The following is a 21,421-nucleotide window of genomic DNA, read 5'->3' on the forward strand; positions in this document are numbered from 1 at the left end:
CTCAGACAGAGACGCGAGAATGCACAATATTGGAGTCACGACAACAAGATACTCCAATGCAATTTAGAAGAGCATTAAACTCTCAATTTCCTGCATTTTTCAGACATTTTCTGCACCAATTTATGGTGGAAATGTTTTCATTTATATGAAGGGAAACAAAATTCATGTGGTCGGTGACAAATCAGAATATAAAAATTACAACAAAATTTATTTTTACATTCATTCATTTAGCTGATACTTTTATCCAAAGCGACTTACAACTGCTAAATATATGTTAGAGGTCACGCGCCTCTGGAGAAAGTAGGGGTTAAGTGCCTTGCTCAGAGACACAATGGTGGATGTGTCACAGTGGGGATTTGAACCTGGGTCTCTCACACCTAAGGCATGCGTTTTATCCACTGCCCCATCACCACCCCAAATTATTGAATATAATGCATTAATCAGCAGCTTGGTTTTTTGGCCTAAGTAACTTATTTTGGACAAGGCAGATATGTTTCTTCTATATTTACAAACATTTTTTCATACAATTTCTAGTTCTTGTTGCAAGCTAATTTTCAGAAAACTTTTGGCAAATGCTTTCAAAGCGTGGTGGGGACATGTCCCCGGCATCCCCAGTGTAAATAGAGAATAATGCAAATAGAAGTGAGTGAGATCAGAGCAGGGGAGGGATTGTCATACGCTGAAGCTACCAAGAGAATGGAAAGAAAGGATGCAGTCCAAAAGGAACAGAGACGATGAGAATCTGCATGGACAAGAAGCGGTGTCGTTGAAATAAAGAGTAGGTCTAAATCAAAAAAGGACACTCCACTGGGGGAAGGGTTTGCTCTGACAAGCGAGTCAGAGTTACAGTGAGGCAAATGTTTTGAACGGGAATACTTTGCACTGGAAACTGTTTTATCCAGGAGGTGGCGGTAATGCAACATTTTCTGGTGCAAGGTGCCTGGAAAACCTAAAGACGACGAAGAAGAAGGTTCGTTTTTGGCGTTGGGCGGGACTTCCCGTTGACGCAGTGATGACGTATATGTCAAGCGACTGCACCGCGCGCTGTTCGGAGAGGATTTCACGGTGAGGGTCGGTGGGTTTCTGACGGTGAAATTATTTGACATATATCCTGAGTGTTGAGCCGCAGCGGAGGTGTCACCGCAGGCATGTTTAGCCCCCGCACCGCCCCGGGCTCCGGCCGCAGGCAGCAGGGCAGGAGCACCGGGAGGAAGAGCGTCTCCGGGGCGGCCGGCGGTCTGCTGTTCTCCCCGCGCAGGACGCCTCTGTCGGCCAGGTGGGTGCAAACGGTGGATGTTTCAGCTGTTTCTGTGTATAAACACTCATATGCCAGTTTATTACGTTCGCCTAGCTGAACTTATCCTGCCCTGTTATTAATTCTTGCCCTCATCAGATCAGAACCACATTCGGATTTGTTGCCAAGTTGTTTTATAACACGTTTGTTTTGGCGACTAGATGCGCAGTAACAATAAACAAAACGTTAAACCAATCTAAAAAATGTAATTGATAGAATATGTATAAGTATTTACATGTAAAATAAAAGAACCATAATCAGATCTGATTTGTTGTGCAAACATTTACAAGAATAACAAGGTTATAATGTTTAAAAGAGGTGTTGATTCACCTGTAACGTTAGTCTGTTTTTGTTCACCCCATTTATACTAATAGGCTAGATATTTGGATTATCTCTCGCTATTGTGCACATTTGTCCACTCTCTAAAATCTCTCTCCACCAGGTCGACCCCCACCAGAGTGCAGAGCCATGCAGCTGCAGAATCAATCAACTACGATGTGCAAACCTTCGGCTCGTCGCTGCCTGTCAAAGTGATGGAGGCACTGACCATGGCTGACGGTAAAGGAAACCTCATTTCTGAATTACAGAGGTTTATATTTATTTCCTGCGACGTGTTCTAGTTTGTTGGTTCTGGATCCTGTTCCAGATTTGCCACTAAACTGTTCTGCGTGTGTTGTTCCCTCTAGCTGATGACCAGATCTCAGTGAAGGTGCATGAGAGCGGCTGGGCCTGGATGGTTTGTGGAGAGAGACTGATCATCTGGAAGATCTGCCAGACTGCTGTGGCCAAGGTAAGTTCAGCCCCTCGACCACACAAGAAAAATCCGGAGACTAAAGTCCAGTTTATAATTCTGCGTCAAATCAGCGATGTATCCTGACACACACCTCCCCGGAAAATATAACTACACGTAGCAGCGACGCAGAGTGCAAGAAGTGTGATTGGTCGGCTTGGTAGCATCACATTTCCTACTGCACATTTCTCGCTTGTTTTTCTTCTCCTGCCTCAGCCGGGTCAAGGGTCGTACACACCATCTCGTCCGACGTCTTCTCTCATTTCTGCATTTTAGTAATTTCACTACAAGTTTAGGGCTTAATCAGCTACACAACCTTGTTTTTAATTACAAAAAGAACGAGATCAGCTAATCGTGAAGTCGGCGATTAAAATGTAGGTTAATTATACAACGCATCTCACCCTTTTTAACCAGTCATGCAGTTACAAATTCGTTCTGTTGTCGTCCGTGTGTGACAGATCTGCTCACCAATCAGAGCGGGCATTTTAAAACAAATGAAACTAGAGGAAAACGTGGGATCATGGCGCCAGCCGAGCAGACGCAGGCAGCGGTTCATCTGTTCTGTGCTGCTCGACTTGGTTCCATCAAAAACAGAAAAGAGATTTTTTTCCCCAAAATTGTTCAGCCCTGTACAAATTAATGCTGTTCAACATCGATCAGCTCCAACTCCAACATGATCCTCTCAGTTTCAGTCGCCTTTGTTCGTAGTAGCCTACACCAATGAAGAAGAAGGAACTCAACTCAGTGGAACAAACTAGCATTTTTGGTGTTGATGCGGACACTAACTCACAAATATAAATGCTCACGACTGCATGTATAGCACAGAATGGAGCCAGAATTATAAACTGGCCTTAAAGCTGCAAATAGAAAAGCAGCTACTGCTTTCCAGTCCAGAGATTCAATCACAAAGTTGGAGCGACATTTTGCAAAGAATTCTCTGACTGAAGTGTTTCAGGACAGCTGCTGCAGAGCCACCATCACATATATAATTACGTTTGTCCCATCATTTGGGAGTTTTTGATCAGGAGAAAAAATAGAGATCTAAGCCAGCACGTCCGTATGTCCTGTTTATTAGGTGACTGGTCCTGAAATATTTGTGAACTACAAAGCTTTGTTGTGAGTGTGTTGGTGTTTTTTGACACGCCTCAGTGACCGTGAGGAGCAGCACGGAGCTGTCAGATTTGAAGAAAATTAACATGTTTAGGTTTGAAAAACCACTTTGGCGAAACATTGTTGTTTGTTATTTACTGCTGCACGATGGAGACATTTGCATCAATACTGAAAAGAGAGATTGATATAAGTCATTAGCTCCTTCTGAGACAAAGCTCAATTCTGCCGCTTGTATCTTGGATCTGATCCTGTCATTACTCAAAGCTCATGAACATACAGGCAGATGACTGGTACATTCTTCAACATTCATTCAACGGTACAAGTACCACCAGGTACCTGACAGAAAATAATGTCAAACGTTGTCAGCTTCTGTTACATAATAATAATAATTAGTCATTTAGCTGATGCTTTTATCCAAAGCGACTTACATTTACTATTAATATCAGCGGTCACACGCCTCTGGAGCAACTAAGGGTTAAGTTTTTCTCTGCGACACATTGGTGGATGTCGAACCCTGGTCTCCCACACCAGAGGCATGTGTCTTATTGACTGGACCACCGCTACTTCTCAGTTTTGAATATTTGTCACTTCTCACTGTGTTATGTGATTTTAAAGTGAATATAATTGGGTATTGGACTGTTCATAAGACAAAACAAGTTATTTGTAGACGTCTCTCGGGCTCTCAGAAACTGTGATGCTATAATTTTCAGTATTTTCTGATTAATCAAAAGGTAATTTACAGCCTAATCCACTGAAAACGATTGTTAGTTGCAGTCCTAGAGGAAACAATTTCAGATTCCTAATGTAAGTCCTGAAATCCACCAACACACACTGTGTGTTTTCCTGCAGCTGTCAGTGTGCAAGGAGCTGCAGCTGCCCAACAGTGAGTACAACTACACAGCCGACCTCGTGGCTGTGACGTCCACCAATCCACTGGAGATTGCCGCCGTCCAGTCAATCTCTGTCCTGGCGGTGAATGCGGAGGGAACAGCTCGCTTGTGGCCCAGCCTGGCTCAGGAGGGCAACTACACAGAGACCGACGTGGACCTGGGAGATCTCTGCAACTCTGTTGTTGCTGTCAGAGTAAGTAAATCTTTGATAAACCAGATTTATTTTGATGCCTTTGCAGCTAAAACCAAGAACCTGACAGCTGACTGGTTATCAAACTCTGCAGCAGCTACTAGTGAATCCACATGAATTTCGCCACAAGCCCATTTTTTATTTGTTGAAACACACAAATAAGATTATTTTCAGTCTGGTTTGAACTTTCAGCTTTAATCAAACAGAACATCCCTGCTGTGGTTTTCTCTGTCTTTGTTTCTGACTCGTCTCTCAGGGTGGGAGCTTTGTCTTGTCCTCATCGAAGAGTCGGCTGTTGAGAGCAAGCGCTGATTCTTCTGGAAAGCTCCAGTACCGAGCCCTGCAGCGGGGTCAGGGAATGCTCTCTGGCATCGGACGCCGTGTCTCCAGCCTGTTCGGCATGCTCTCCCCGCCAGCCAACGACACAGTGAGTCACACTTACAGATTCTACTGCAAAGACAAAACGTGTGCCATGGCTGACTCTTAAATGTAGATCATTTGAATTTAATAAATACAAGCAAATACATATTAGCATTTGTGGGAGATAAAAACCCTCAGACCAGGCCAGAGGCCTTGTGGGCCTTTGCTTTCATACTCAATTCTCTTGCAGATTTAGATGTACTGTTGTCCTTTCAGTATAATGGTATTCTTTTCAATGAGACACAGATTCCAGTCAATTTCAAATTAACTCAAGTTTAGTGATCATTTCAAGTAAATAAACAATCGCATCAAAAACATAAAATACATGTGTATTTGTGGGTCTTAGGGTCAGACTAGAGTTGCCAACTTTGTCAGTGTGAAATAAGGGACAAAACGTGGCCTGCTGCAGCAGTGCACGTAGGGTTTTGTGTGAATATACAGTGAATTGTTTTAAGCAATTTGTCATAATGATAGCTAATCTCTTAATTAAATATTCGGTAGGGTTAATAATAGTTTATTTATAGCAGGTGCCTTTAACACAGTCCTTTAATTAAACCACTACCTGTTACCTTTACTATTTGTCTAATACAAAACACTTGTGACTCTTTCACTGTAGGTTAGGAAAGGTTATCCTCTTCGTGTACATATGACATATGAATCTTCTTCACAACATTTGAGTCATCAAACAACGCACTGTTCACAAGACAGTCGGTGCTGTTGAGGCTTCACTTGCCGCTAATTTGTCAATTTCCACAGTAGCTGCATTTAGGCGCTGGAGGGGGGGGGGGCTGTGATTGGATGATGACAGGTGTCGGTGACCATTGTCAAGTGTCGTGTTCAGCGTAGTAGTCAAAAAACGGGACAAGAGAGGTCACGTATGGGACAAATCAATTAGGCCTACTATAAGGGACATCCTGGCTAATACACCCCCTCTAATAGATCTCCACACATATTCAATATTAAAACAATAGTGTATTCTACCCTACAACACTTCTAAAGTAATAAGACTGAAATGTGACACTGATCAATTGGACATCATCTTGATATGCATAAAACAGTTACACAGTTGGTTAACATCAACACATGCACTCCAAGTTCGGCAAGTTCAAGCTAGGCATATGGAATATTCTAACCTCATGGCTAAATGCTAAATAAAATATCTTCAACAAATTGAATTCAATAGTCCACCATGAATCAGCAGAAAGCAGTAAAAATTTAACATGTAACCAACCAAGCTCAATTAATTCTTTTAACTGTAACATTCTGCAAAGTACATATCTTGGTGACCATATTAAAAGGATCTTTATCAAAAAGAGTTCAACCTGTTACGCTTGGATGGTGATAACAAAACTACCAGATATTTTAAGAAAACCAGAGTTGTTCTCTCTGCTAAAGGTATTCAGATCTAGTAGAAGTAAAAGTACTAATACCTCACTGTAAAAGTACTGCATTGAAATGTTACTTGAATAAAAGTATTGTACATGTATATATTCTCTCATCAGATTATTTTCCCTCCTGCATTAATGTGAAAGCAGGATTTTACTGCTGTAATTGAGCTGGAGCTCATTTTGACACAACAATTTTCACTATGAATTAATCTGCTGATTATTTTCTTTATAGAAAGAAAAGAAAATGGTGAGAAATGCCGTCACAGTTACCCGGAGCCCAAAGTGACTCCTTTACAGTGCTTTGTTTTGTCCCACTAACAGTCCAAAACATTATTTACAAACATTACAATTATTATAATCATTCAAAGGAAAAGCAGCAAATCTTGACATTTGTGAAGCTGGAACCCTGAAATATTTTTGCATGAAAAACAACTAAAAGAGTTCGCAAATAATTTTCTGTCAACTGACTGATCAGTTAATCCACTAATCTTTTCAGCTGCACTGCTGGGTAGTTTAATTTATGACATGGTATTTTGTACATAAGAAATCTGTAAAGTAACTAACGCTCTCAATAATTGTAGTGGAGTATAAAAGTACATATTCCCATCTGAAATGTGGTGGAGTAGAAGTTGAACGTGTGATTAAAAGGAAGGACAAGTACTTCGTTACATTCCCCATCTGCATTTTGCTTGTGTTTATCATCATGCTGTTAGTTGTAGAAGTGTGTTCATGGTAAGATGACTACGAGTTACCTGCTTCGCTGATATGTTTTGGTGTCATTAGTTTGTTATTTGGCAGGATTTCACAAAAACGTTACAGAATTTAAAGCAGTTTGGTGTACAGTGAGAAATCAGTGATTTGTGAGTTTCCAGAAATTGGGTAACTTTAGAACAAATGGATGACATGAATAGTGTCTGTAATTATACAGACTATATCTATATATATATATGAGAGAGAGAGAGATAACAGTTGGAGCCTCATCTGCAGTCATTTTTTTGTATTAGTATTCCCTTCCTGCTGGTTTATTTCAGATGGTTCACTGTTTTCTGTTTTCTGCTGCAGCTCCACAGTGTGCTGTGGGCGGGTGAAGCCAGCTGCCTGTACACGCTGACCAGCTCCAGTCTGAGCAAATGGGAGGTGGATGACAGCTGGGAGCATCAGATCCTCAGCTGGGACGCCCAGAGAGCTCTGACCGAGAGCATCGCCGACGCCATCTGGGTCAGTACAAAGATGCACGTGATCATATAATGTCTCTCTGTATTATTAACTGCCGTCCTTTATCTTTTAAATCTCTTTTTAACATTCAAAGCTTCAGTACTGAGTAGGGCTGGGCAGTATAATGAGGTATACCGATTTAATTTCAAAAGGGATATAAAATTAGACATTACTGTTTATACGGTAGCATTTATCAGAGAGATACAGTGATTACGTTACAAATCGCGACACGGTGTAAAAAGCAGACCAGGTAAAGTGACAGTGAACACAGTAATGTAACTCGTCAAGATGTGTTTGCAGCAGAGGTACGTTAGATCTGTGAGTTTGAAAAAAAACTGAAGGAGGCGGATTCATTAAGTGAGCGACAATAAAGTATAATTAAAACAGTGAAAGAAAGAAGCTAAGTTACTACAAATGGTAAAAGCATGCCAACCCCGCCCGCCTGGAGAAAATACTGATATATATATTTTATACCGGAATTCTGCCTAACAGTACCGGGATATGACTTTTTGGTCCATATCGCCCAGCCCTAGTACTGAGAATGTCCATCATGGTCATAGATTTCCCAACATCTGTCTCCCACCAGGGTTCAGAGAGCAACTACGAGGAGCTGAAGGAGGGAGCGAATGTGACGTACCTGGATATGAAGCTCAGCCAGTGAGTGTGGTCGTGTGTGTGTGTGTGTGTGTGTGTGTGTGTGCGCATGTATGACCTCTTGCTTGTTTTACACTTCAGTACAAAAAGGTCTTAAGTTGTCTTTGTCATTTTAGGTGAAATTTTAGATTCTCCATTTAAAAATCTACCTGCCTGAGCAATGTCTTTCTGTCAATAATTATTATTGATCCTTTCTAACTGAATGTGAATGTTGACCTCTTAAATCAAGGTCAGTAAATACGAGGATTTTTATTTTTGAGCCCATAAATCCTTCCTGGAAAGAGACAAAAGATTTAGACTTAAAATTCAGATTTATAAATATATAACTAGTGACAGACCAATTAATCTGCTTGATATTTATATTAGATTGTAAAACCCATAATGGTCGACCACAACACATAAAAGGGAGGATCCTTGTGGCCAGAAGGAAGTAGCCTGTGTGAGAAAGTCTTGTGTACAGAGGAGTTAAAAAGAAGAAAAATGATTTATCTCCTAGGCCGAACTGATCCGGAGTCTGTGCTGTGTGTTTTCAGAGCCGGCCTGGTGGTTTTGGCTGCAGCCTGGCACCCGTCAGACACTCCCTGCCTGGCTTACTTCTGCCTGGTCACCCTGCAGGACACCGGAGCCGCCATCTCCGAACAGTTTACTGTGGAAGTAACCAAGTACAACCCTCCCTTCCAGGTCAGTCCTGACACAGCAGGGAATGGATTGAAATTCTGTTCTTTACTCGTCCTTTCTCGTTTCCTACATATCTTTTCTGGTACCTATCCATGGAGTTTTATGTGATGATTTTTTTAGGTGTCCGCCTTCTAGATTTCTGCCTTTGCTCCAACACACTGGAGGTAAATGGTACATTCATCAGTTTTTCTAAGACAAGTGGATCTGATCCGAACCAGAACTACTTTCTCTAACGAAGAAATAGTCCCAATGTACTCTAGATTATCCAGGGCAGCGGTCTAAAACGTGGTCATTCTTTGGCAGGTTTTGAAGTTATGGGGAACATCATCTTCTAGTAGTACTAGTTGGATCTATGGACATTTATATCACCATGGACATTGGAGCAATTTACTATGAGGGATGATTAGATGGCGAAAGCCAGGGTGGGAATTTTGCCTTGACACCGGGGAACCCCCTACTCTGTGCGACAAGTGCCGTGAGATCTTTAATGACCACAATGAGTCAGGACCTTGGTTAAACATCTCATCCAAAGGACGGCATCTCCTACAGCAGTGTCCCCATCACTGTGCTCTTATTATTAGGACCAGAGGGAAGACTGCCCCCTACTGGCCCATAAACACCTTTTCCAGCAACTTAGTTTTTCCAGGAGGTCTCCCATCCAGGTACTGGCCAAGCCCAAACCTGCCAGGACAGATTATTGTTGAGTGTTCCCCATGAAGCATGAGCTAACTTTCTCTCTCCTTCATCATATTGTAATGGCAGTAGATGTCTCAAAACTTGCAAACAAAACTAGTTAACACAGTTAAATACCACTAAAGGTTGAGTGTAAAAAAGATATTTTTTGCGATTCGTGGGAATTTTTTAAGTTCATAGAATACATTGTTTGAGTGTTTTATTTGCACATTCAAGGCTTATTTTTTGTCATCCAGGCAGCCACTAGTCTGAATTTATTTTATTGTCTTCTTTAATTTATTTAAGTCTGGTATCAAGATCAACTTACGGAGATTTGAAACGTAATTTTTTTTGTCAAAAATAAATGATTAGAAAGATGCTTGCTTAAATTTTTTTTATTGTCTTGTTTTCTCAGAGTGAGGAGGCTCTACAGGCCACACGGCTGGTGCTGCCACGCTCCCCCGGCTCCACCGCCTTCCTGTATAACGAGGAGCTGGTGTTTGCTTGCTGGACAGGAACCAGCAGGGGAGGACTACCTGATGAGAAAATCAGTTTTAACTCGACTGGTGAGAAAAGAATCCTTGGGCCTTGGCTCCAGATGAAAAAGAAATCAGTATGAAAATACAGTTAGGTGAGATCTTATACAGTGATGGAATTACAATATATACGACTACAATGATCCCTAAGAGGTCAGTCACTAAACATTTTACAAATAAGTAAACCCAGGGAACATAGAGTAGAGAAATAAAAAAAGAACAAGAGAGTAACTATGACAAAAATAAATCATTAAAATTGTTTCAGCCTGCAGATTTACATGTCAGAAAGATTGTTTTGTTCACTGATGGCAATGAAAGTCCGAAAGAAAATGAGATTTTGAAGGTAGAAAACTTCATAGTTTGCACGTATTGTTAAATGAGCATTCAAACAATGTCATTATTTATATGATTTTTTTTGGGCGGTTTGGGAGATTGTAAAGACCTAATAATGACAAACCTTTCTCACATACGATGATCGCACACTAAAAGTCTGAGTTGACGTTTCCCTCTCTGTCTGTCCAGGTGATGGTGTGCGTGGGGGGGGGCTGCTGCGCCAACCTACCTGTGTTTTTCTCCCAGAACAGCGGCCTGGTGGCGGTGGTGGCCCGGGAGAGCGCCTCCATCTTGCCGGAGACCATGGAGGACTCGCTGTGCTCCTCGCTGGCTGCAGCCCCGGAGGTAAAAAAAAGCGCTATAAAAGGGCTATACAGGGAAAGTGCTGTAGTCAAAGACTAAAAGAAGATGAATATTAATTTATGCAACATCTACAGGAACCTTAAAAGACGTAAAGACAATGGCGTTGAACTATGAGATTATGCATTCGGTTGTGATTGAATCTAAAATGCATTTCTAATTTTGATTCTGTGTTGAAGGTTTCAGCCATGGAGACTCCAACCAGAGCAGAGCCCGTAGCTCAGGAGGACAAAACCAAACTCCTGAAGTCAGCTTTCCTGCAGTTCTGCCGGTACGTTTAATAAATCATCTTTTATTTATGGTTTGCAAAAAACACAGCACTTTCTGGTTTAGTCGTCTGAATCAGGCAGTATCTACAGTAGATCAGTGTTATCAGTGAAACCTGCTTTTTAATGACAAAGGTTGTTACATGTGGGATTAATCAAGTGCTTAAATTATTACTATATCAGGCCACTTTTGTGAAAAGTGTTTCATAAAGAAACATGCAGGTCAAAGCCTTACAAATAAAATACAAAGAGTTGCTTTTCTCAGCTTCGTGTTCTTTGGACTGAGGAACATTTGATATTTTGATCTACGTCTTTTATTGAGTTCAGTATTCATTTATAATCGGAAACAATCTCATAGCTCTGACCTAAATGACCTGGTAAATGTGGACGGACTAACATAAGGAGTATAGAAGTAATTATACAATATATTAAATGACAGAGGAAACAGTTTTCTGCCCTAACAGCTGGAATTTAGGATGTAGAATGAAAAGGATTTAGTTCCTGTAATAATGTATAAAAAAAAAAAAAAAGATAATGTTTCCTTTGTCAGCAATGATCTGGTGGCTGCTCAGACGCTCACCGACGAGCTCTTCCCTGCTGACGGTGACGGAGAGGAGGGAGCCGAGCTGGACAGCATAGTGACTCAAATCAACCTGGACCTGGTGGATGATTACCCGGCCTCCGACCCCCGCTGGGCCGAGTCTGTCCCCGACGGTGAGAGAGGGGGTAAAAGAGAAGGGAGGGAAGGTCTTTTTACCTGCCCATTAAAAAAAAAATTACAATAACATGACAAAAATCCTGAGGTTGAATTGAAAGTTGCCATCATGCCAGCATTTCCATACTAAATGTACTTTATTAATCACATGCACATGTTGCGATATTCATCCTCTGCATTTAGTAGGCAGCCACTGTGCAGCACTGTGGACCAACACCAGATCTCATGTCAGTGTCTGGTCAATGCACTGACTGAAGAAACCTAACATGTTGATGTTTTTTACTATGTTAAATTATGAGAGTATATTTATCATAGACATGTGAGGCTGCCAGATCTTTAATCAAAATATATTAGATTGGGAGGAACTGCCACTAAATTGCCGTACAGTAATTTGGAATGCTAGAAATCTCCCACCTTTTAGCAGCACAATTATTTTGTAAATTTGAAGATAATTGTGTGCAGATATTACATTAAGAACACCCTGTCACTATGTAGAAACAGGATTATTTGCGCTTCATGTGCAGTAACACATGTGACAGTGACACAGATTCATTATATAACATGTTGTTAACATAGAACTAATATATAAAAAAAATCTTTAATAATTATGGAAGTGCTCAAACAGCTCAATCAAACTGATCTTTACTTTTGCCGTGTTTTATTTTCATACAAACGTTCCTGTTTCTGTTCATCCAGAGAGTGCCGGCTTTCCTCTCACCTCCCTCATCATCCTCCACCAGCTGGAGGACAAGATGAAGGCCCACGGCTGCTTCATGGACTTCCTGCTGCAGGTACACACACACACACAAACACACAAACAGCTGGAAAACCTTAAATAAATGAAATAATGGTGCACACTGCTTGTTTAGCAGCCTTGCAACAAATCCAGCCTGTGTTTTTTAAATAAGTCATATTTTAGAGCTGTGCTCGTCTCTTTAAGGATTCTGCATTTTTATGGAATGGATTTGGCTTAATACCAATACCACCTAAAGGCCTCCACTTTCAAAGTTACTTAAATCTGTTAAGAGTACTCTCCAGAATCAGAAGTGAACTCCTTTAACATGTCGGACTCATAACTGGACTAAAAGATCAAAATTGATGCAGCAGAACTTCATCCTTTTAAAAACCTGGCGCCTACATTACCCACAATGCAACTAGATCGTGGACTGTGCATTGCATGTTGGGGTGTGTCATGCTTGTAGCGGTTAATGTAACCCGGAGCCTCTAGTCTGCAGCATGAGATGAGGAGCGGGCTACAGAGGTCCGGTAAGCTCACTTCTTTCTGTCACCGTCCTCCCCCGTCAGGTGGGTCTGCTGGACCGGCTCGGCCAGGTGACGGTCCGCTCGTCTCCCATGGCAACACGGCTGCTGCTGTGTGAACACGCCGAGAAGCTTCAGGCAGCCATGGTACTGAAGAGCCACCACGCCAAACACGGCGAGCTGGTCAACCGGGCCATCAGCATCGCGCTGCAGAGGAACAAGGCCGACGTGCCGCCCAGCCTCACCCCTGCTGATGTCTTCTTCAGAGAGGTTTGTGTCTGACTGGGTTCTGTTGGGATAGTCCATGTGCTGTGGAAATTAGATTTTAATCTTTTGTTTTTTGGTGCACTCGCAGGTGTCTCAGCTCTCCTCAGTGTTTGATTGTCTGCTGGAGGAGGAGGAGCGCAGTCTGAAGGAAAACCCGGTCGACTCGGTGCAGTGGGCCGAGGTGGTCCTCACAGTCAACAACATCATCAAGGTACAACGTCAATCGTCATTTCATGAAGGGTGTGGCACCAAAGAGGGAAATTAAATATAAAAAACACCTCCGTTATGAGATTGTAGGGATTCAGTGAAGTGAGATTATTGTACCATCATGTTCTCTCTGTGTGCAGGACATCCTTCAGGCTGCTGGTCAGTACAGGGAGACCAAGGCCTTCATGTACAGAGCTTCTGAAAACGCTGCTGCAGAGCCAGAGTATATCCCATGGACAGGTACAACTAATTAATAGAAGCTTTCTGTCATTTAATTCTTCACTCCCCTACCAGCAGGCTCGGGTCGCTGCAGCCTGACGGCACGTTGCTGTGAAAACTGGTCCAGAGACTCGACTCTTGTTTGCTCTGAATTTATTTGAACCTTTTTGTCAGTGCGTAAGTTTTAGTGGCATCTACTGCTGAGGGTCGTGAATTGCAACCAGCTCTGTAGAGCAGTTTGTCCGTTATGGCTACTGTAGAAACATGGAGGCGCAAGATGGTGACGTCCATGTTAAAAGGACCCGCGGTTATGTAGATATAAATGTTTCATTCTAAGGTAATAAAAACACAAAAAATATAGTTATGTCTATTATATTACATTTCTTTCAATAGATCCTCCTAAATATTACACACTGAACTTTTAAAATAAATTGAAAGCAAGCTTTGAGTCTGAAGTTCTGCAGAAAAGGGGCTTTCCTCAAAATGATTTTTCTGTTTAGAAAATCAGGTGAATAATGGAAAACCATTGGCAGGAATAATTATCGCATCACCTGTGAGTTTCCTCACTACATACTACATATCACTGCTGTGGTCAGAAACTCCACAGATACCTTTTAATATTTAATATCAATCCATGTAAACATTGTGATCTAAATAAGCTCCTGAATATAGGTAAATTTATTTATTTAAAATGTTCCAGTTGCTCTGCCTTAGTTATACCACTGCTGTGGGGAGGTAAAAACTAGAACCTCAAAAAGTTTCTTAGTTACTTGAAAAGGTTTCTTTAGGAATTATTAACCCGATCGTCTCTCCTCCAGCGTCAGGCGGGGTTCGTACCGTCATCTCCCGTCAGCATGAGATCATCCTACGCTCGGTGTACCCGCACGCCGACTCAGAGCTGCGCAGCGCCCTCTGCGAGCAGCTGGTGGCGTTGTTGGACATCTACTTGGGCGGCTATGTTGCCCAGCTGACGTCCCTGCAGCAGCAGAGACCCCCAGGGGCCCAACAGGAGCGCTACAACAGCCTGGAGATGGAGTACAGCCAGCGCCGCTCCGAGCTGCTGGCCCCGCTGTGTAAGTGGAGGATTAAACAGAGCAGTTTCTTCTACAGCTCATCGTGAAACACACTTCATTAAAACCAGACAAACACTATTAAACTCTCCTAAACTGTCTTGGTCTGTCTCTCCACTGTTCACACAACCACCAACTCTGGTGTGGTGGAAATAAAACTCCCACTAAGTGTTAACGGAAGTTGTTCTGTGTTGCAGTGGATCTGGGTCAGTACCAGTGGGTGGCAGCGCTGGCTGAGAAGTACTGTGACTTCGACATCCTGGTTCAGATGTGTGAGCAGACCGACAACCAGAGCCGCCTGCAGCACTACATGACCAAGTTTGCAGACCAGGTACACTAAGAACCAGAAACACTAACCTTTAGAAAGAGTCGTGTTTTGTTAGCATGTTACAGGTACCCGGTGGAGAAATGTAGGGCTGCAGCTAACGATGATCGTAGTAATCGAGTATTCTACTGATTAGTTCAGCGATTCATCGAGTGATCGTATAAGAAGTATTTTTGCTTGACATTACGGCGTTTTTGTTGTTGTTGTTTTCTTTTAGCTTGAAATAATCTCATACACTTTCTGTGTTTTTTTTCTAGATGCTCTCTTGTTTGTCCCTCGCTATTTTCTGTCTCTTCCTCCACTTTGCAAACAGCATATGCACGATGTGCGACAGTAATAGATGTCCGTGTGAAACAGTGTGTTATATAGTTGTATGGATTAAACGAAGCTTAGTTACTAATAAAAGTACAGCTTTTTAATAATCGAATTAATCGAATAACTCGATAAATCGTTTCAGCCCTAGAGTAATGTTTTAATAAGGGACGATCCGATCCCAAAGATCAGCCCGATCTAATAAAACACCATAAACTACAGCAAAACGCAGCATTAGACTGTTTATTTGTGTTATGTAGGTGCACACGCTTCATTTCAGAGCAGTGTGAGAGTCTTTTGGGTGTTTATTCTGAGCTGAGTGCGAGCTGAGTTAGAGCAAACACAAGAAAAACTGTCTCTACAGTTTTATCCCCACTAGTGTCAAAGCCTTAAGAATTGAAAGTTTCGTTTTCTGGTGCAATAACTATCACAGTCTCATGAGACGACTAAAGTGGCTACGCAGCTTTAAATAGAAGAAATTAAAGTAGTTGAAGAAATTATTTTTACACACCGAGTATGAAGATATTTTGCAAGTTAAAAGCCTGGTAATGCTCTGTGACATGAGATGTGGCTTGCTCAGAAAATGTTGACTGACTTTGCTGAAAGTGGAAATAAAAATAACGATTTACTGTCTCAGTATTCAGGCTGCCTCTTGTGTTTACTGTAGTTTGTAATACATGCTTTGTTTTAGTGATTTTAGTTACTTGTATGTTTAAAGAATCAATAAACCATCATGAAACAAATAAGTTGCCTTCGGTCCGATGAGCGAGGTCTCTGTTTCACTTTCACGTTACTCGCTGCAGCGTTCTTCACACAGCCGCTCGCTAACTTCCTCTTTTTGTCCCCACGTGTCACTTCCTGCCGCAGAACTTTGCCGACTTCCTGTTCCGCTGGTACATGGAGAAGGGGAAGAGGGGGAAGCTGCTGTCCCAGCCGGCCGCTCAGCACCAGCAGCTCGCCAGCTTCCTGCAGTCTCACCAGCACCTGAGCTGGCTGCACTACATCCACATCCACGACTACCGCAGTGTACGAGACACGCACACGCACACGCACACACACACATGCACACACACACAGCTTGTTTCATGCCTCAGTACAAAACCACAGCCACATCCTCTGAGAGACTGTCAGACTCGCAGTAAACATCCTTCCTTCCTTCCTTCCTTCCTTCCTTCCCTTTTTACACTTCCTCAATAACTGATGGCCTAAAATGGCTTCTTTACCTTCAACTTGAAATCTTTCCTTTTTGTTCTAGTGTTTCTCTCTATCCCTTTCTTCCTTCTCTCCCTCGTTACCTATCTTTCTTCCTTCCAATTTTTGTTGCATCCTTTCCACTAGTTTTTTCGCTCCTTTGTTGTTTCCTTTTGTTCCTCGCATCTATCATGTCTCCTTCCTTCCTTGTCCCTTACTACTTTTCTTTCCATCTTACCTTTGTTGCTTCCTATCACTCTTCTCCCCTACCCTTCCAGTCCTTACTCTGACTTCCCTCTTACCCCTGTTTAAGTCCTTCCTTCCTTGCTTCCCATCTTATTTTTCTTTCTTCCTACCACTCTTCTCTGCTACCCTGCCTACATAATATTGTCCTTCATTCCTTCCTTTCCTTTTGTTTCCCTCCTTTGCTCCTTTTAAGTCCTTCCTGCCTTCCTTCCTATCTTATTTTTGTTTCTTGTCTTCCCTCTCTGTTGCCTTTGTGTTTTTCTGTTTTTTAATCTTTCTATTTTTTTACTTCTTTCCATCCTACCGTTCTTCTTCTCTCCCGTTTCCCTTTGTTCCTTTTGTTTTTTCCTTCCCTCTTCCTTCCCTTCCTGCCTGCTCTACTGCCACCACAGTGAAGTACAGATTAAAAAGACACATACAACTTAAAATTAATATGTCCTCTAAAGCTACCACAGAAGACTACCCACATCCTTCCTTCTTTACTTTCCACAGTCATAGTCTACATTTACTACTGTGTAGAAACACACACACACACACACACACACACACACACACACACACACACACACACACACACACACAGTTTCCTTCCTGTTTTAGCAGCTTTAAACTTGTTGAAACTCACGACCAGTCTGACCAGAATACAATAACAACGCCTTTGCATCTTATATACGCACACACATTGCACAGCTTCCCTCCTGCTTGCAGTTACCAAGCGCACACACAGGAAGGCCACATACATATCGTCTGTGTCACACACACACAAAGAAAAGCTTCCTGGTTTTGAACACAGTCGGACTTTAGGTTTAGATCGCTGTTTACATCAAACGTTAAAAACATGACAAGACATCTTTCAGTAACACACATACAAAACCAAAAGGGCAAGCGTAACATTCATAACGTTATATATTCTGTGCATCTACATACTATCAAGGAGCAAATTTATGTGCAAATATTACAGTAAATTGTGCACTGAATGTCAGAAGAGTGAAACAAAACAGCAGTATTTTAAAATTCAAAAGTTCTCATTTTTAGTTTTATTTTAAGTATAAACTTACAATTCTTGTTGTTAAATGTGTCCATGAGTTGTCTGTTTTATACAGTGTAGCACATTATATGCTTAAATGTTTCATGTCAGTGTAAATTAAACTTGTGTAGGGTTTTGTTGACTGTTCGTCAGACCAAATAAGCATTTAAAGCATTAGTAATTTATTTTGAACATTTCACAGTCAGTTTAGACCAAAAGTAATTCTTTACCCAGTGATGATAATAATAACATGGAGCTGCAGCCTCCTGTCATAAATATCTCCTTCACATTCAGCATTTAACAAAAATCTGAAAATAATGTTTTTCCAGTGCAAACGGCCTCATTCACAAGCTGTTTCATGTAGTTCTTTGTATGACGCTGGGACTGACTCTGTGTCTTGTGTCTCTGCAGGCTCACAGGACGCTCTACAACCAGGCCAACATGGAGACGCGATACTTTGTGAAGAAGAAGACGCTGCTGGCTCTCAGTAAGCTGACGGTGCTGGCGTCTGACCTGCCGGAGGACGAACTCAAAAAACACGTCAACGGTAAAAACACGAGCCGCTCATCAGTGGACCCCTTGGCGTCGCTCTTTTAACACTCTCGGTACCCCTTTAGCAGCGTTTTTCGACATGCAGGACATCCAGTCAAGTTAGCAATAATAAATATGCAATGTCCAGTTAGACTTTCAAAATAAAACTACTAGTTAACGTTGTAATACAGTGCAATTTGGTTAGGTTTAGGCAACAAAACTACTTGGTTAGGGCTAGGAAAAGGTCATGGTGTGGCTTAAATGGTACTTAAGTGACTTAACTTATGTGAGTCAAGTAAGGTTACTGTGTAACTTGCATAACTTTAATAAAAACATTTGATATTGACTTTTTGTTTCACAAGGGGAACAAACACCAGTCTGAAAGTCCAGTTTCTGTCCCCCTGTCCACTCCAACCACCTCCTCCTTCTGACGTTTCTGTTAAATATCCTACTCCTACCTTTTAGCTTAAAACAATTATGCTATAGCGCTGTTTTGGCAGCAAAAAGGAGACCTACATTATGACCAGCAGGCTTTTGTCAAGCACAACTACACAGTAAAATAGGGACTAGTAAAAACTGTTACAAGAATCATAGAAAACGTCAGATAATACAGATTTAAAATCTCAGTGGGGAAACGTAAGACTGTAGTTTGAGAGCAGTTTGCTGTTCATTCCCTTTTAAAAAGTACAGTGCATCACCTGACAGACATGCGAGGGGCAGAACTTTGCAGAGTGGCCCGCAGTGTTAAACTTGTCCCGTGACTTGACTCGCTGTCACGTATCTGTCCAATCAGACATCGTGGAGCAGGAGCGCTTCCTGCTGCATCAGGAGACTCTGCCCCGACAGCTGCTGGAGGAGAAGCAGCAGAACCCCGACACCATGCCTCTGCTCAGCGCTCACAACCTCATACAGGTGAAAACACACGCACACATGGTCTTTTCACAAAGAGGTCTGAGGATCATCCAGAGGAACCGGGGTTTGTGTTTTATCATATATGTATAGAAATTTGAGAGACGTTAATTTCAGCTAGCTAAAAACAGACTAAACAGCCGACTCCTAATAAGCTTTTTCAACTGCACTGGTCACGTTTACAATGTACAGTGGAAACAAGTAACCTATCAAGATTGACAGGTTGCCATGGTAGCTACTTGTCAATCACAAGATAGCCCCGTCCTGAAGCATACTCAGCTTTATGGTGCGTTTTCCACTAAAGGGGACCATAATTTACTAAATGAACATGATGCTGTGTTGAAGAAGACTTGAAACTAAGTGTTTACTGAGGTAATAAATCAACTGAGAATCAACCTCATTTTGCAGCCAGTGGAGTCGCCCCCTGCTGGCCGTTAGACAGAATACCGATTTAAGGCACTTCTGCATTGGCTTCACCTTTCAGAACCGGAGGTTCACGCTTGCTTGTGAATCAAAAGTTATAAAAGACCAAATAATCAGATTTCTGCGGGAGAAATCTACCTGGAATTTTTTTTTTCTCTTTTCCTGTTTACTCTGACCTTTATATCTGAAACCAGATTAGAGCCTTGGCTCACGTCACATCCTCTCCTCTCCACAGTTGTACATCTGTGATGACAACAGGCGAGCCAACGAGTATGACTTCAAAAAGGCTCTGGATCTACTGGAGTACGTCGACGAGGTAACTTCATGATATATTGAGTGCTGGTAGGTTGGAGATTCAACTAGTCGGCCTTGACGGCGGTTAAAAGTTGACTTATGCAAATTGTCTGTGGTCATGTTGCAGGAGGACGCTGTGGACATCGACTTGCTAAAATGTGAGATCTTCGGCAAAGCGCTGCGGAGAGACGAGTAAGATCCCCATGTCATGTTTTTGTTTATCTATTCATTCAATGAAGAGTAGCTGAAATACAAATTTGACTGTATGAAAGCATTAAATGCAGTTTAGAGCTCTTTACGAATGAAAGCAAACATTCATATAAAAGCAGCTAAACGGAAACAAAATAGGTTGGAGGGAATTCTTGGAAACAGTGATTTCATAAATGTTCAACCGTGTTTGACCGTCGCAGTGCACGGTTGTTTAGAAGTTTGTTATTGATCAGTTTTACATGTTGTTTGGCTTTGATGTTGCTCTTCCTCCCAGCTGGTCCTCGACCGACGGCACTGACGACCCTCTGGAAGCCGCCAAGGACAGCATCTTCGTCAAGATCCTCCTCAAGCTCATACAGGAAGGTGAGAAACTTTCATGAAGCCAGTAGGATTTAAAGCATATGATTGATTTCATCTTGAAATAAAAATAGATTAAATTACTAAATCATAGCAGATATCAAAGACGGTGCACAATTGTCATTTAATCCATATGTATCCATGTATTAAAGGGAAAAATCACTCAAAATTGAACGTCACTCCACATTTCCTCCTAACTAATCCATATTTCAGGAGTTCCTCTGCAGACGTACCTGCCTGACGTCAAAGAGCTGCTGGAGCTGGACGAGCTGAGCAGTTTGAAATCCAAACCCTATTTTGAGTTTGTCCTTCGTGCTAATTATGAACATTACCTACAAGCCCAGATGTGAGGACCCATCCCGACAGCGCCTACTGCACTTCAGCTCTCCTTTGCATTCTAATGATTTTCAAGATTCGTTTGAATTGTGCTCTTTTCTAAATAAATGTGTTATTTCTGTACCTAGACTGCAGTGTGTTTTTGAATGGTTAAATAGGGTGCTAGTAGTGAAATACTGGATAAAATCCTCACTTCAGCTTCACTTCACTTGGTTCTGCTGTCATTTACTGACATCTAGTGACATTTCCAAAGCACTGACTTTTAAAACAACAATAGTGACAAATTGTACAGATTTGTTAAAGAATATGTTGGTCTGGATCAAATAGTTGTGGAAATTAAGCAATTATTTATCTACAGGAGAGAAGATATTACTGGTAAGTCAAAAGATCAAGGTTGTAAAATAAAATACAGTTTGTAATTCCCTTCTGCTACAAAGCAGACAACATATACATGGTAAAAACAGAAATAAACTATAATCATGAATTAGAGTTTAAGAGTCTGATAGCTTGGGAGAAAAAGCTGCTCTGCAGTCTGGTGGTGTGGCAGCAGAAACGCATGTATCTCTTCACAGAAGGCAGCAGGGTGAACAGGTACTGTCCTTTAGTATCCTTTGGGCTCTGCGTGAGCACCTCACCTCACCGACATCACTGATGCTCGGGAAATGGGTACCAATGATCTTCTGAGCAGTTTTAATAACCCGCTGCAGAGCCCTCCGGTCCTGCACC

General features: G+C 41.9%; 1 protein-coding gene across 1 annotated transcript; it reads left to right on the top strand.

Annotated features, from left to right (window-relative positions):
* The first annotated feature begins 1,028 nt into the window (after positions 1-1,028).
* nup133 (nucleoporin 133) lies at positions 1,029-20,820 on the top strand. The gene is given in 26 exon segments (XM_038711805.1): positions 1,029-1,276; positions 1,737-1,852; positions 1,981-2,084; positions 4,044-4,277; positions 4,531-4,701; positions 7,145-7,300; positions 7,884-7,954; positions 8,485-8,632; positions 9,717-9,867; positions 10,360-10,370; positions 10,372-10,515; positions 10,710-10,801; positions 11,347-11,510; positions 12,208-12,302; positions 12,817-13,041; positions 13,127-13,249; positions 13,386-13,485; positions 14,283-14,537; positions 14,732-14,865; positions 16,039-16,197; positions 18,047-18,182; positions 18,960-19,078; positions 19,734-19,814; positions 19,920-19,984; positions 20,277-20,365; positions 20,573-20,820. Coding segments are annotated over 26 exon segments (3,408 nt in total). The 5' UTR covers positions 1,029-1,148; the 3' UTR covers positions 20,710-20,820.
* Positions 20,821-21,421: the final 601 nt, after the last annotated feature.

The sequence above is a fragment of the Micropterus salmoides genome, unplaced genomic scaffold (assembly GCF_014851395.1).
Source record: "Micropterus salmoides isolate LMB-PRFRI ecotype aquatic unplaced genomic scaffold, ASM1485139v1 Ms_hic_scaffold_1, whole genome shotgun sequence".
Classification (NCBI taxonomy): Eukaryota; Metazoa; Chordata; class Actinopteri; order Centrarchiformes; family Centrarchidae; genus Micropterus; species Micropterus salmoides.